This window comes from Oncorhynchus masou, chromosome 18 (assembly GCF_036934945.1).
Source record: "Oncorhynchus masou masou isolate Uvic2021 chromosome 18, UVic_Omas_1.1, whole genome shotgun sequence".
Classification (NCBI taxonomy): Eukaryota; Metazoa; Chordata; class Actinopteri; order Salmoniformes; family Salmonidae; genus Oncorhynchus; species Oncorhynchus masou.
The window spans coordinates 54849081-54865824 of NC_088229.1; the positions used below are offsets into that span (position 1 = coordinate 54849081).

Consider the following 16744-nt stretch of genomic DNA (forward strand, 5'->3'; position numbering starts at 1 on the left):
CTGTTCTCCGGCTACACCATGGTGCTACCCTACAGAGTGCTGTTGAGGCTACTGTTGACCTTCATTGCAAAGCAGTGTGTTTAATTCAATTAATTTGCTAACGTGAATATATTTCTTATAGTTTTGTCTAAGAAGGATAAATAAAATAAAGTTATAACTTAAAAAAAAAAAATATATATATATATATATATATAAATTCACTGCGGATGGTCCTCCCCTTCCTCCTCTTAGGAGCTTCCACTGGCGCGTGTGTACACACACACAGTCAGTCTTGCTTAACTAACCTTGTGGGGACACACAATTCAGTCCCTTTCAAAATACTATTTTCCCTAACCTTAACCCAAAAACCTAAACCTAAATTTTTCTGTTTACTATTCTGGTGTCCCCACAAGTATAGTTACACACACACACACGATCAATGGAAATTAGGTAACCCAGAAAAGATGGACACAAGTTATTCTGTAGTTTTCTTTCCTCCAATGGTGTGTACTGTGTGATTCCGTTGCTTAGACACCAGAGAAGAAGCCCAGTGACCAGAGAAACCGGAAGAGAAAAGGAGAGCAGTACGATAAGGGAGGCGCCAGAAGTCACAAAATTAGCGATTATTTTGAGGTGAGTGAGAAATTCATGATGTGCGTAGCTTTCTAACATATGGCTGTCTTGATATCTCATTACCTTCACGTGAAGCACTTTAACACGCTTGATTTGAAATACAGCATTTCTTCAGGCTCTTTGTTTGTGCTTGTACTTTCATCCTTCAATGGCTCAATCCTTTCTCTCTGTTTCTCTCATGCGCACATGCTTTGACTCAGTTTGCTGGTGGTAGTTGCCCTGCGACCAGTCTGGCGCGGGGCATCCCTCCCCTGGTGCGCTCCTTCTGTCAACACTCACACTCTAACCCCCCAGTGGCGGTGAGCACCAGCCCTCTTTATGCTCCCTCACTTAACAACTAACATGACACTCAGTGTAGATCGATGGGAACCGTCTGAAATATTTCTCTCCCCCTTCTATCTCATTAGGTGCAGCAGGGCAGTCCGTCGTCCACAGGCTCAGCAGCTCCCGCCGAGCCCTTCTCCTCCTCCTCCAGCTCCCTGAAGCCTGTTCTGCTCCACTCCTCCTCATCCTGCCACAAATCTACTCAGGTAAACAACCCTGCCTGGCCTCCCACCTTACCTGGCATGGCTAGACAGTTGTCTCCCCTTGGCACAGCTCACATCCACTTCTGCCATTTCAGAACGCACTGTTGTTGTGCCACTCCATACTAGGCAGTTGAAGTAATCCTATCCTTAACTTGGAAATAATTGGAAAGCTGGTTATTGACCACCAGCCTAACTACGCATTTGTTGATTAATCAACCCTATTGATGGATGGATTGTCCCTTCTGTCATTGGTGCCTTTTGTACTAATCTCTCTCCTCCCTCTCTTTTCCCATCTCTTTTTCTCTCTCCCTCGCTTTTTCTCTGTCTCTCTCTCCTCCCACTCACTCACTCTCTCACACACACCCCAGTCTGACTTGACGCTTGAGAAGCTGACAGCATTAGAGAACAACAAGAACTCTGACCTAGAGAAGAAGGAAGGACGGATAGACGACTTATTGAGGGTAAGACATTGTTTCACATCTTTATCTCTTTATACGGCATTGGAGTTACCCGTTAGAAGAAAAACTGTAGGGGAATCCAAAATGTTTAATGTGACCAAAACGTTGCTTGTTTATTTGCACATCATCTGAGTTTACCTTTAAAAAAAATATATAATAATCTATATACATCTCAAAGTAATTGTCGAATGATGTTGGGTAGTTACTGTGATAGTAGCTGTAGGTGTCTGATAACTAGGGAGGCAAAATTACTACTGTATACAAACACAGGTGTCATTGGAATTTCATAATTCCTAAATGTGCACATTAATTAAATCACTCAGTCTATTTTATAAGAATTTGTAAGATTCCTATTTGCATAAAATAGACAGAGACCAGTCTTACCAAAATTAGATAATAGTATTTATTCTCGGAGCTCTCTGCCATTGTACCAAAAACAACAGTTTATATACAAAATATGACGTCATAGGTTATAAAATGTTCTTCCTCCTATTGACCAGGACAAAACAGGTTAAAAAGTTTATCCCAACCCCCTCGCTCGCTCACTCCAGACACACACTTATCAAGATTCATTTCTGGAATCTTCACCTTCATCCATCACTATTTAGAAGACAGTTCCAGATAATGGAAAACCCAGGAAAACACTCGCTGCCTTATCTAAACATCCCAAAGCTAAGTTGAGTCGGTTCAACCATAGGTTAACGATCCTTTCTGCTTACTTAAAACCCACAATCCATTTCCTCCCCAACCTAGCTGGAATGGTATTTATTATGTTTAATTACCCCCTGTTTCAATCTACACAATCCCTTCCTTATGAATGAATATTATTAATCAGATATAATAAAACAGAGTAGAGTTTATTTAGTTATAGTTCTATTTAAAATGTAGATATTGTTTAGTCATTGTTCATAAAATTCCTAACAGGGTTCTTTTTTTTTAGGCTAACTGTGACCTGCGGCGCCAGATAGACGAGCAGCAGAGGGCGCTGGAGCGGTACAAGGAGCGCCTCAACAAGTGTGTGACCATGAGCAAAAAGCTGCTTATCGAGAAGGTGCGTGTCTGTATTTCCATGGACACCCTTGGTTCTAAATGTCCAATACAACAAACTGATATGGTTAAACTTAAAAACGAGCAGTACTGCAAAATTGATACCGAGTGGCATAAGGGTCTGTTCACACCGCAGAAGAAGCACAACCTGGCTCAAGGTAAATTCTAACCCTTGGAGGTCCAAACTACCTGGTAGTTAAATGGCAATTCCACCACTTTACAATCTCATGTTCGTTATCTCCAGCACAATACCAGTGTCTACATATGTAAAAAGGTGCATTTCTATGTTTTGTAGGGAGAAAATATATAAAGTTAAGTTCTACCCGATGATGTCATCAAAAGTTAAAACAGTGATTTTCCAACATGAGTTTCACGGAGATGTGGAGAGAAAGAAAATATCCTCCTTCTGGCTAGAAACATATTGCAGGTTTTGAAAAACACTGTTTTTCTTACTTCACAGAACCATTTTTTTAGGAACTCTTTTATTTATTTATTTTATTATTATTTTTTTACCATAGATCATAGGAACACGCTGTTTTCACATGTGTAGAAACTGATATGGTGCTGGAGATATTGATTGAGGTTGAAAAGTGGCGGAATTGCCATTTTAATCAATTGGCCGGAGATTCTACTCACCTGGTGTCATAGGTCAAAATCAGACCCTGATTAGAAGTAAATAATTGTAATCAGCGGTGTTTGTCCAGTCGAAGCAGGAGAAGAGGACGTGCCGGGACAAAAGCATGCAGGACCGCCTGCGACTGGGCCACTTCACCACCGTGAGACACGGAGCCTCCTTCACCGAGCAGTGGACCGACGGATATGCCTTCCAGAACCTCATCAAGTCAGTACACACACACACAACCTCTTCAAGTGAACACACACAGCTTAGAGTCACACATACATACACTTTACTCCTAATGCATAGAAATAAATAGGACTATGATTTCAATGGCCCAGCACTGTGCCATCCTCATTGCCCCTCATTGTGTCTGCCTCTGTGTGTGTTCCCAGGCAGCAGGAGAGGATAAACTCTCAGAGGGAGGACATAGAGAGACAGAGGAAGCTGCTGGGTAAGAGGAAGCCTTCTACCACCACCACCACCACCACAACGGCCCAGAGCCTCACCCTCCTCACCACCCCCAACACCATGGAGCCTCCAATCGCCCCCAACAGCTCCGGTAACAACAAACGCAAGAGCAAGACCAACGGACAAGACAACGAAGCGTAAGGACGAATTGTACCTCTGGCTTATCTTTGTGGGTCATGTTCATTAGGAACAAAATGGAATAAAACAAAGGAAAACGGGGAGGGACTACACAAACTTGTCCAATAAGAAAGGCTCCTTCTCATTTTCTATTGCAAAATGTTTACCCTTGAGTGTCCTTATGAACATGACACAGATATAGGGAAAGGGTGTCCCAATGCCCATTTAGGAATTTTAGACGATTTGATATATATAGGCAATATGGGGAAACTTCCACCTAGCTTATTAGAGGACAAGTTGAAGCTATTACAATATTGCTTACACCTGTTAAATCCTCTCAGATCTCCACAAGTGCAGAGGGTCTAGGGGTTGATTTGGCCAGTGTCGTTGACTTATGCCAAGCCCCCACAGTAAGAGTTTGGAACGATAGTGGCACGATTCATGTGTCGCAGCTGTTTTTCATGATCTTTAGGTCGTTCGTGAAAAACGGGAGCTCATGAGTCACAGTATGGCAGGGTCAACGACATCCAATTTATTGCACTTGCGAGCTCCGGACAACACCAAATGTCTGAATTTTCTGGCACAGTTCTGCGGGCGTTGGCAAGGTAACTTTGTTCAACTCTGAGTACTTGGGATAACCGGTACCATGAAAATGTCTCACCTTTTAGCCAGGTAAATGTCTATGGCAAAGAAACCTTCGAAACGAACCTGCTCTGGGGCAGGCTAACTCCATTTATCCTGAATGAAGTGTCTGAGCTGCGAGTTGAAGACCAATGAAATCAGATTTCCTACCTTTTACAAAGATTGCGTCATTTGAGGAAGACGACTAAGGCGAACCGAGTGGGATAACTGGGCCCAAAATCTTCTCCAGAAGGTGGTGCATCTTATTTAATTTTTTTCCCACTAACCAAGCAAGACGTTTTTGTATATGGAGGTCATTGAGAGCATGTCAAATTTGGTCCCAGAAAATTGCAATGGCTTATTTGCTACGTGAGGCTTATTTGAATAAATAGATGTTTTGTAATGTTTAGATTGTTACTAGTGTATTGATATAAGTAAGACCCATGACATCCCTGCAACTTTGAGGAGGAAAAAAACACTTTATATCAGAGTTGTCTATTCACATGCGCATCTGCCCTCTCATTGGCTAGAATGGTCCAACTCCCACCTGATCTTTCCTCCCGACTGCCTTCCGTTTTTGAAGACATTTAATTGAATTGTTAGAGCGGCCGCTTGAGTATCTGGTCAACAGAATGGATGATCTGCGACAATATCCACCGTCGTAATACGGATGAATCCTGAGCTGGAATGTGACACTAACTGAAGCTGGCTAGCTTTTGAAAAACCTAAGTGGATTTAGCTTCTAATGTGGTATGCCACTCTGATCTTTTGTCCAATTATTGGCAAAGCACTAATCTGATTTGGTCAAAATACTAGTTAGTGGCAAAATATCAGAATTGGACTGCGCTTTATTAACAGCCATTTTTGGCCGACGAGAACGTATACATTATGACAGATTTGAAAAATAAGCCATTCATTTTGTTTGAATCTGCTATTTTGAATGATGAAATAAAATCAACTTTTATTCATAATAGTGGAAATGACACGGATAGAGTCCCAAAGTGTGAGCACTCTTCTGATAGCAAATCTTCAAAATGTACCAGCTGTTCTTTCTCTCTTAAAGTGGAGGATATCAGAAGAGATTAGCCTTTACAAAAAATCACAGTGTGTGTGGGAGAGCCATTAATGAAGAGGGTGTTAGGTTCTTAACAGAGTTAAAAACTCAAACGGATGACTAGGAAAAGCTCAAATCAAGTTTATTCACACACTGGGTCATATAGCTGTAAAGACAACATTTTTACACAAGCACATATATTTATACCCTCCTACTAGGCAGAGTCAAATCCTTACACATCTAGACAGCCAATACTTCTCGATTGCTAGTCAGGAACTTAATTGGTTCCTCTCACTGGTGTAGTCATGGCCACGCCTCCCTGTTAGAACCTTGGTGGGCGTATATGTGTGTAACAGAACTGTTCCTTCTCACTTCATCCATCTGTCCTGACCTCGGCCCAAATTCCTCACTCCTCCTTACTCCATGGCTGTCCTACCTTATCAGTAACTAAAACCAGACTGTTGCCCTTTGCCTTCCTCCATAGGACCCATGAGATTTAACAATAACATGTTTGACCGACTGTAAACGTCCTGCCTCCTCCCCATTTGTCTCACTCAGTAACTTTCCATACACCTAGTTCTTATCCACCCTCCACTGACACAAACATGTACATTCATTATACTTGGAAAGTAATCAATAAGTTCTAGTAAGGTAGCATGAATAAAGATATTTCAAGCTAGAATCCAACAAGCGTCAAATATGCACATCCAAGTTGTTCAGGTGCTGAACAGCAAGCTTCCACACAGGTGTAGCTGGTCCATTGATTTAGCGCCTGAGGCAGTCTTCAATAGGGAAGAAAACCGAAAGAAGATTACTTTGTTTTATAGTTGCCCCTTTTGTCTTTGAACCACACAGGTTGTCACTTGCAGAATATCACGAGCAGGAGGAGATTTTCAAACTCCGGCTTGGGCATCTAAAGAAGGTACTGTCCGTCTCCGCTGAAAAGAAACCGGGGAAATGCAATACACAATAAATCCAAACAGTACAGTCATTAGACATGATTGTTATATGAAGAGTGTGTGATACTGAGTGACTAACAAGTGTGTGTGTGTGTGTGTGTGTGTGTGTGTTTCCTGTAGGAGGAGGCAGAGATCCAGGCAGAGCTGGAGAGGTTGGAGCGCGTCAGGAACCTTCACATCCGGGAGTTGAAGAGGATCCACAACGAGGACAACTCCACGTACGCTCCCCTTGGCCTTCCTCTCTTTTTCTGTATTCCATTCCAATTACCAAACTCGTTCTCACTACAAGTAGAATTATCTTATCATGGTCCTGAAGATTGAAGGCAGGTTGATGTTTGTCATGAATCTTGCCCTGGAGGCAGAACTGAGAGATTTCCGCTTGCTGGGCCAGCTGTAAAGTCATAATTGGCTATATTGTAAACATTCGTGAAAACAAAAATGTAACCATAATTTAAGGTTAGGGTTGAGCATCAGAGTGGTTGGGGTTAAAATTCGATATGTTGACTTTGTGGCCATGCCAGGTAGTGACCACTCTGCAGAGCTGCCTCCGGGGCAAGATTTATGACAATAAATGCCAACCTGCAGATTGAAGACCTTGATTATTTGAATCTAGTGGGTTAGTGGAGCAAAAGTCAGCACATCTTGTAGCTCTCCAGGACCAGCAAGAGTACAGAACATTTTGGAGTGGACTGTCCAGTTGTATGTTTATCCTCCTGGAAAGTAGCATGTACCTGTTCCTTTGCTCAATCCTCATTCAGAAACTGACCAGTGGTCTCCCCCCTCTCATCAGATTTAAAGACCACCCCACGTTGAACGATCGATACCTGCTATTATATCTACTGGGACGAGGTGGCTTCAGTGAAGTTTACAAGGTGACCACTTTTTAGTCTTGGTGTCAGTAAACTTTTTGCAACCAGCTTTGTCGCTGAACCTATATAACATGAAAACAGTCTAACCAGCTCTGCTAGGGTGAGTAAAATGGTCAGAGTGAGGTGTTGTCTGATTTTGTTTCTGGAAGTAGCTAGCAAACTAGCCAATTTAAGCCAGTTAACTTGAGAACCCTCAGATTAACCCTACTCCTTGGCCAGAGCATCCAGTGTGCCCTCTATGCGCTCCGAGTGAACGGACAATCTGACAACGCTCTGAATTTACGAAACGACCCAGAGCGCACTCTAACACTGGAGGCAATTTACGAAAGGCACCCTAAGTCCATACATGTAATCAACTGAATATTGCTCTATAACATTGTTTTGGTCTGACTCTGTGTTCATCCCTAGGCCTTTGACCTAACGGAGCAAAGATACGTGGCGGTTAAGATCCACCAGCTCAACAAGAACTGGAGGGACGAGAAGAAGGAGAACTACCACAAGTAAAGAAACCTGTGGCTTGACTGACATTTTGTGTCCGCCAAACAGGCGTCTCTGCACACAGAATAATAATTTGAAGTAGACTGGAAAGCACTTTATGGAAAACAAGTTTGATGTGCTGCTGTTGCCGGTTGTATCATATACAACACAGTTTCTCGCTTTTTACTTTAGATTTGAGTAAATCATTTCTGCCTTCTCATAGATATCATCCAAGAAAAATGTAAAGATTAAATCAGTTGTTTTGCGTATAGAAAATGTTGCCTCCAACTCCGCTACCTCAGTCGTTGGCAATGTTTTTAAATATTTTAATCAGCCCATAAAATAATAGTTTAACATAAATCACACACAAACTCCTTGGATGGTTGATGTAATACCCCCTTAATCTGTACATCCATTATCCGGTTGAAGGGATTTTCCAAGATGTTCTCGGCTGTGTGTCTTCATGTGAATGCTTAGGTCCGACACTGTAGACATTGTGTGTGTGTGTGTGTTGTGTTGAGTCACTACAGTGTTTGACCGTAGTGCATCCATGTTTGTTTCAGGCATGCCTGCAGAGAGTACAGGATCCACAAGGAACTGGACCATCCCCGAATAGTCAAACTGTATGACTACTTCTCACTTGACACAGACTCGTAAGTCACTCCATCACTAACCCATGGATGGATAGGAACTTTCATCCATGCTTTTATTCATAGTCAATTTAGCCCTTAGTTTGGTGTCTGTATGGTGACTTCCATTATTCTATTTTTTTCTCCTAATTTTATACGGCTTCACTCTGTGTTCTCTTCCCCAGGTTCTGCACAGTGCTGGAGTTCTGCGAGGGCAACGACCTGGACTTCTACCTGAAGCAGCACAAGCTGATGTCTGAGAAGGAGGGCCGCTCCATCATCATGCAGATCGTCAACGCCCTCAAATACCTCAACGAGATCCGTCCGCCCATCATCCACTATGACCTCAAGCCAGGTCAGTCAGGCCACGGTCAGCTCCTGACAACCCTTACTCTAACCTGCCCCTGATAACCCTAATCCTAACAGGAGTAGGCTTGAGCTGTACAGGAGTGACCGGGTCAAATATGTGTGTGTGTCAAACACTTGACAGTATTTGAGGTGCGCGAGATTTAGCTTGGATTTTTCACCTTTGATACTATTCCATTAGTTTTACTTGCAAACTAAATTGAACGCAGCTGATTTGAAAGTATTTGATTGTTTGACCCTGCTGTGTCCAAGCATATCTGGGTTTTAAGTTAGCCTTTTTTTAAATTTATTTTTAAATTATTAATTAATTTATTTATTTTACCCCTTTTTCTCCCCAATTTCGTGGTAGCTACTGTCTTGTCTCATTGCTACAACTCCCATACGGGCTCGGGTGAGACGAAGGTTGAAAGTCATGCATCCTCCGATACACAACCCAACCAAGCTGCACTGCTTCACAGCACGCATCCAACCTGGAAGCCAGCCGCACCAATGTGGCGGACGAAACACTGTGCACCTGGCAACCTTGGTTAGCGCGCACTGCGCCCGGCCCGCCACAGGAGTCGCTGGTGCGCGATGAGATAAGGATATCCCTACCGGCCAAGCTCTCCCTAACCCAGACGACGCTAGGCCAATTGTGTGTCGCCCCACGGACCTCCCGGTCGCGGCCGGTGACGACAGAGCCTGGGCGCGAACTCAGGGTCTCTGGTGGCACAGCTGGCGCTGCAGTACAGCGCCCTCGTCCACTGCGCCACCCGGGAGGCAGTATTCCCTTTTTTAATAGTATTTTGTAGCATACACACCAAATAAAGGTAAAATGTATTCATCATATGCAATATTCCCTCAAAATGTTTTCAGCATTAAGCTAATTTCAGGTCCGCTGAGCGCAAACTTGAACGTTGTGAAAATTCTGTGCAACTTCCAGCGTGTGGTTTCTGTGAACACTGAGGTTGTAACCGTTTTAAGTGACCAAGCAGACTACTGTGGCTATTTGATCATAATGTAGGCCTACCAGAGTGGCCTAACATGAAAAACAATGGAGAAAATGAATCCCATAACATTTTAATATGGAAATAGAAACCCTATCATTCAGCCTACAGTAACAGCCAATGTGTGGTGTTTGATGCAGGCCTACAGGCCATGAGTCTTTTGAAAAAGACATGCTGGGCTTGACATTAACCTGTTTATCCACTTGTCCTTTCAGACAAGGAGTTGACTGAAAATGTTGTTTTGATGCAAGAAACCACTTTACCAAATAAAATGAGTTATTCCTATACCATTATTACAGAGAATGAGACAAATTATGCTACCCTCTGCCTATTGGCTACTTAGCTTATTCAAGCCTGTCTCAAAATACAACACTGGCCATTTAACTTCTTCTGGGTAGGGGGCAGTATTCAAAAGTTTGGATGACTGAGGTGCCCAAAGTAAACTGCCTGCTACTCAGGCCTACTCAGGCCTAGGATATGCATATAATTGGTAGTATTTGATAGAAAACACTCTGAAGTTTCTAAAACTGTTTGAATGATGTCTGTGAGTATAACATAACTTATTTGGCAGGCGAAACCCCAAGCTCAATCCATCCAGAGAATTTTTTATTTATTTTTAGAACGAGGGTAGTGTGAAGTGTACTGTTTTGATAGAGGTGCGTGACCTGAAAGCTCGCTACACTTTGTTTTCCTCTAGTATTGAACACAATTTATCCTGTCTTAAATTTGATTGATTATTTACGTAAAAAAATAAAAAGATCTTCAAAGGTAAGGCATGAATTATATCGTTATTTCTCAGTTTTGTTTCGTGCCTGGCGGGATGAAATATGATTGTCTGTGTTTGTTTCATGGGGTCATCGCATGGTTTGCTTTCGCCGTAAAGCCTTTTTGAAATCTGACACCGTGGCTGGATTAACAAGAAGTCTAGCTTTAATTTTACATATTGCATGTGTATTTTCAAGAATGTTAAATATTTACAATTCTGTATTTTGAATTCTCGCTCTGCAATTTCACTGGATGTTGGCCAGGTGGGACGCTAATGTCCCACGTACCCTAGAGATGTCCATTTAAGACAAAAGCTCTTTACCTGACTCGATTTGATGACTAGAAATGTACACTCCCTTATTGCCGACTACAAATCATCTATAACTGGGCTAACCCTAACTAGCAAAGAATATTAACAAAATGTGCACATGGCTACATGCAGTTCCTGCTTTGATCTCAAAACAAGCGCATCTACTCACAACCGCTCATGGTGTAAACAGTCCAGTTCAAAGTAAGTGGCACAGATCCATACATGGCAATGGTTTATTTGCATGTAGGCCCACTGCAGCTCTGATTGGTTATGCCGCACTGGTCTGGTCTATGTAGAGTACGTGCTGAATTGTGCATGTCAATGCAATAGAATCCTATTCCAATGTGTTCTGCCTACAACAAAATCTCTTGCATAGTTTGTTTTTGTTTCGGTATGTTGTGTTGAAAGTGGCTATTGTTGATTTGATCACAAATTCCACAGTAAAGGGAAACGTTGATATTGTTAACTAACAGGGAAAACTCTGACCTTTAGAAAGTTGATTAATCTTGTGCTTCTCTCCGTGGGCTAATACTGTATTTCGGGGCTACTACCCGCTGAAATACAATTAACTGCTTACCACAAAAAAACCTCAATCAAAAGATGCATCACAATGTGTGTTATGCGTTTCACTACATTTCCCATCTCTCTCTCTCTCTCTATAGGCAACATCCTCTTGGTGAACGGCACGGCGTGCGGCGAGATCAAGATCACCGACTTCGGCCTGTCCAAGATCATGGATGACGACAGCTACAACTCTGTGGACGGGATGGAGCTGACCTCCCAGGGAGCAGGGACTTACTGGTACGCACTTTACACACACTTGCAAGCGTACATATCCATGCAAGCACACATACGCGTGCTCAAGCAAAAACACACATACAACAGCCAGCATTGGAAACTTTTTAACATTCACACACTCAATCTACAATGGAGAAACAAAGAAAAAAACGACATGCAATCATTTCAAAACATTTTGGGAATTGGGAAATCATATTGGGAAATCAGTCAATCGAAGTTCATTAGGGTGTAATCTATGGATTTCACATGACCGGGAATACAGATATGCATCTGTAGATCACAGATACTGTACCTTTTTTTTTTTTAATTTAAAATGTAAGGTAGGTGCGTGGATCAGTAAACCAGTCAGTCAGTGTCTGGTGTGATCACCATTTGCTTCATACAGCGCGACACAGCTCCTTCGCATAGAGTTGTTCAGGCTGTTGATTGTGGCCTGTGCAATGTTGTCCCGCTCTCCAAATGGCTGTACAAAGTTGCTGGATATTGGCGGGAACTGGAACGCGCTGTCGATCCAGAGCATCCCAAACAAGCTCAATGGGGGAAGAGCTGGGACATTTTCAGCTTCCAGGAATTGTGTACAGATCATTGCGACACAGGGCTGACATGGCGGTGGATGAATGGCACGACAATGGGCCTCAGGATCTTATCATGGTATCTCTGTCCATTCAAATTGCCAAAGATAAAATGCAATTGTGTTCATTGTCCGTAGCTTATTCCTGCCCATAGCAAACTTCTCACCCACACGACGCTATACTGACATCTGTCTGGTACAGTTGAAACCTGGGATTCGTCCTTGAAGTGCACACTTCTCCAGGGAGCCAGTGGCAATCGAAGGCGAAGATTTGCCCACTGAAGTCTTTTACGACGCCAAACTGCAATAAGGTCAAGACCCTGATGAGGATCAAGAGGAGCACACTGATGTCATTCCCTGACACGGTTTCTAACAGTTTGCGCATGGAACATTTCTGGGTTCTTTTTAAATCCGCTCGTGAAACACGAGAGCAACACTTTATATGTTGCGTTTTAAATATTTGTTTAGTATACATTACTAATTTATAATGCCCCCTCTGCAGGTACCTGCCCCCAGAGTGTTTTGTGGTCGGCAAGGAACCCCCCAAGATCTCCAACAAGGTGGATGTGTGGTCGGTGGGGGTCATCTTCTACCAGAGCCTCTACGGACGCAAGGTAAACATACCACGCTCAAGTAGAACGCTTGAATGGATTCCCCTTCGCAACGCTGTGCGTCCTTGCGGTGTCTTGCTAATATCGTTCCTGACAAACGTCACCCTCTGAAACGTTACTCTAGAACCAGCTGTTCTAGCGAGGCTATGGAAACTTTACACTTTGAAGTATTTATTTGCTAGTCCCTTCGACCTTTCTCCTTTTGTCCTTCTCAAGCAACAATGATCTTGAAAGTCTTGGAGTTTGTAGTCTTTCAAAGAAGTCCTGCCTATTTTCCCCACTCTATCGCTTTTGTCTCCCTCTGTAAATCTCTTTCATTTTATTCCTCTCTCCAGCCATTTGGACACAACCAGTCCCAGCAGGACATCTTGCAGGAGAACACCATACTGAAAGCCAAAGAGGTGCAGTTTCCCCCCAAACCTGTGGTCACCACAGAAGCCAAGGTACGCAACACGCATTTGTAAACCCACACGCATACGTTTGCATGCACACAAACATTCTGTCTCCATGCACACACACTCACTCTCAAAGTCAGCTAAACCATGGAATCAACCTCCCTTCCCTTTACAATCATTTTCCCAGATTGAATTGTATCTTCAGTGAACCATCCACCATTCCTTTAACTTGTCACAAAATATTCAAAAGATTTGGTCACAGTGTGTGTGTTTCAGGGTAGGAGGGTGTATCTGATCTCCAACTAGGACTTGACATTGGATAATCAAATCTCCCCATTATTTTTGCCTATTTAAAAATATATATAACTATCTCACACACACAGTACCAGTCAAAAGTTTGGACACACCTACTCATTTAAGGGTTTCTTTATTTTTATTTTCTACATTGTAGAATAATAGTGAAGACATCAAAACTATGAAATAACATGTGGATTCATGTAGCAACCAAAAAAGTGTTAAACAAATTGGCTACTTCTTCAAAGTAGCCACCCTTTGCCTTGATGACAGCTTTGCACACTCTTGGCATTCTCTCAACCAGCTACACCTGGAATGCTTTTCCAACAGTCTTGAAGGAATTCCCACATATGCTGAGCACTTGTTGGCTGCTTTTCCTTCACTCTGCGGTCCAACTCATCCCAAACCATCTGAATTGAGTTGAGGTCGGGTGATTGTGGAGACCAGGTCACCTAATGCAGCACCATCACTCTCCTTCTTGGTCAAATAGCCCTTACACAGCCTGGAGTTGTGTTTTGGGCCACTGTGCTGTTGAAAAACAATTGATAGTCCCACTAAGCACAAACCAGATGGGATGGCGTATCGCTGTGGTAGCCATGCTGGTGAAGTTTGCCTTGAATTCACCAGAAAAGCACCCCCAAACCTTCACACCTCCATGCCTCATGGTGAGAACCACACATGCGGAGATCATCCGTTCACCCACACCGCATCTCACAAAGACAGTGGTTGGAACCAGAAATCTCAAATTTGGACTTTGTGTTTCTTGCCCAATCAAGTCTTCTTCTTATTGGTGTCCTTGTAGTAGTGGTTTCTATGCAGCAATTCGACCATGAAGGCCTGATTCACACAGTTGATGTTGAGATGTCTGTTACTTGAACTCTGTGAAGCATTTATTTTGGCTGCAATCTGAGGTGCAGTTAACTCTAATGAACTCATCCTGTGCAGCAGAAGTAACTCTTCCTTTCCTGTGGCGGTCCTCATGAGAGCCAGTGTCGTCATAGCGCTTGGTTTTTGCGACTGCACTTGAAGAAATTAAAAAAGTTATTGAAATGTTCCATATTGACTGACCTTCATGTCTTAAAGTAATGATGGATTGTCATTTCTCTTTGCTTATTTTTGTCGTTCTTGCGATAATATGGACTTGGTCTTTTACCAAATAGGGCTATCTTCTGTATACCACCCCTACTTTCTCACAACACAACTGATTGGCTCAAACGTATTAAGAAGGAAAGAAATTCCACAAATGTAACTTAACAAGGTGCACCTGTTAATTGAAATGCATTCCAGGTGACTAACTCATGAAGCTGGTTGAGAGAATGCAATGCTGTCATCAAGGCAAAGTGTGACTACTTTGAAGAATCTAAAATATATTTTGATTTGTTTAACACTTTTTGGGTTACTACATGATTCCATATGTTATTTCATAGTTTATCATCACTATTATTCTACAATGTAGAAAATAGTAAAAATAAAGACAAACCCTGAATATGTGTGTGTGTGTGGGGGGGGGGGGTGGATTTGGAAATGATCCAGACAATTACATTGATGGATGCCACAATCTATATGCAATATTAAAGCTGATCGACCTTCTAAAAATACAAATAAACATCTCACTTCGGTGCCTTTATCTCTCTCTCCATCAGGCCTTTATCCGCCGCTGCCTGGCCTACCGCAAGGAGGAGCGCATCGACGTGCTGCAGCTGGCCCAAGACCCCTTCCTCATGCCCCCCTTCCGCAAGGCCCTGGCCACTGGAGCTGGGCCGTTGGTGCCGGGCTCCACACCCTCCACCTCCAGCGCCTACAACAGCAGTGCCTCGAACTGAGGCACCCAAAGCCACCCCAGAAGACCCCTGTGGGGGCCACATTACTCAAACGCCCTCCCTTCTGGATAGTGGGACGGGGGAAGGAGGATGGAGGGGGTCAAAACATACTAAAGGATGGAGGAGGATTATCTGAAGTGACCTCCCTATCCCCACCCCTCCTAAGACATGAAGGGGCAGTGCCAGTCTATGGCTTTTCTGTAAGACCCAGTGGCTGTCCACGTACATGTACACACCCCTGCCACAAAGAAGAGAAAGACCTTGCTCTGACCAGTGGGCTGCTTCAGAGGGCTATAGGAAAATGGACTGAAGTTAGTGTGTGTGTTGTGTTCAGGAAAACCAAACAGCTCAAATCAATTTGTATTTGTCACATACACATGTTTAGCAGATGTTATTGCGGGTGTAGCGAAATGCTTGTAAGCTAGAAGCATGGCAGCCCTATCTGTCGGCACCATTTTCCTACATATCCATTCCATTTGTTTTGAGAGAGAGAGAAGCTTTTAAAAATGTTTTTGCTTAAGTTGTATCGTAAGTTGAACTCGGTATTTCCTAATAATATAATCCATTACACCCCCCCCCCCAATGGTGAGCCATGAACTTTTTTGAAGGGCTCATGATAGGGGAGTTTCTATTTCTGATGACCTAAGTTGAAAGCATGCCTGGCTGATACAACACTGTTAGGTTTACACTGACAAGTTAAAGAAAGCGGTCATTTTCACTAGGATTGTCACTTTTGACTGATTTGAGCAGATTTAAATATTTTCTTGGATATTGGATTGGGAATTTACTTGTCTATTTTTTTCATGAGGCTTTCCCTCAAAATGTAGAGGGAGAGACTTAATAGAAATGCATATAAACCATTACACCAACTTTTGGTATGACTTTGTGGTTTGTTAGCAAGGAGTTACGTCAAAGATAATTCTCATTCATTGCAAATTGTGCAGTATAACAATCTAAATTCCAACATGACTTAAATAATAGCAAAGTTTATTTTAGTATATTGTGAAACATCATTTCAGCTTGAGCATAGGTGTGTGGTTTACCAGAGGAAAGCAGAATAGCCTAACTGGTAATACTCAAATATACACATCCATACAGAGCTAGTTACGTGCTACTTACAAGGCTAGCAACCCAAAAACTGCCTGAAGAGCCAATCTCAAAGTGCATTCAGAAAGTATTCATGCCACTTGACTTTTTCCACATTTTGTTGTATGGATTACATTGAATGGCCTACACACAATCCCCCATAATGTCAAAGTGGAATTATGTTTCTAGAGATTTTTACAAATGAAGTCTTGCGTCTAAGTATTCAATCCCTTCTATGGCAAGCATGAAGTTCAGGAGTGAACGTGCTTAAAGTAACAAATTGCA

The 16744-nt window shown here is 42.7% G+C and overlaps 1 protein-coding gene across 1 annotated transcript in view; it reads left to right on the forward strand.

Annotated features, from left to right (window-relative positions):
• Positions 1-16243, forward strand: part of LOC135504840 (serine/threonine-protein kinase tousled-like 2) — a 28844-nt gene extending 12601 nt beyond the window's left edge. Inside the window, exons 4-19 of the mRNA XM_064923733.1 lie at positions 511-612; positions 1020-1142; positions 1508-1600; positions 2538-2648; positions 3349-3485; positions 3656-3868; positions 6379-6445; positions 6603-6700; positions 7273-7354; positions 7760-7851; positions 8392-8481; positions 8643-8812; positions 11547-11685; positions 12756-12867; positions 13200-13307; positions 15197-16243. Of these exons, the coding sequence (XP_064779805.1) occupies positions 511-612; positions 1020-1142; positions 1508-1600; positions 2538-2648; positions 3349-3485; positions 3656-3868; positions 6379-6445; positions 6603-6700; positions 7273-7354; positions 7760-7851; positions 8392-8481; positions 8643-8812; positions 11547-11685; positions 12756-12867; positions 13200-13307; positions 15197-15376 (1917 nt within the window). The 3' untranslated portion in view covers positions 15377-16243. The remainder of the gene's footprint in view (positions 1-510; positions 613-1019; positions 1143-1507; positions 1601-2537; positions 2649-3348; positions 3486-3655; positions 3869-6378; positions 6446-6602; positions 6701-7272; positions 7355-7759; positions 7852-8391; positions 8482-8642; positions 8813-11546; positions 11686-12755; positions 12868-13199; positions 13308-15196) is intronic.
• The last annotated feature ends 501 nt before the right edge of the window (positions 16244-16744 follow it).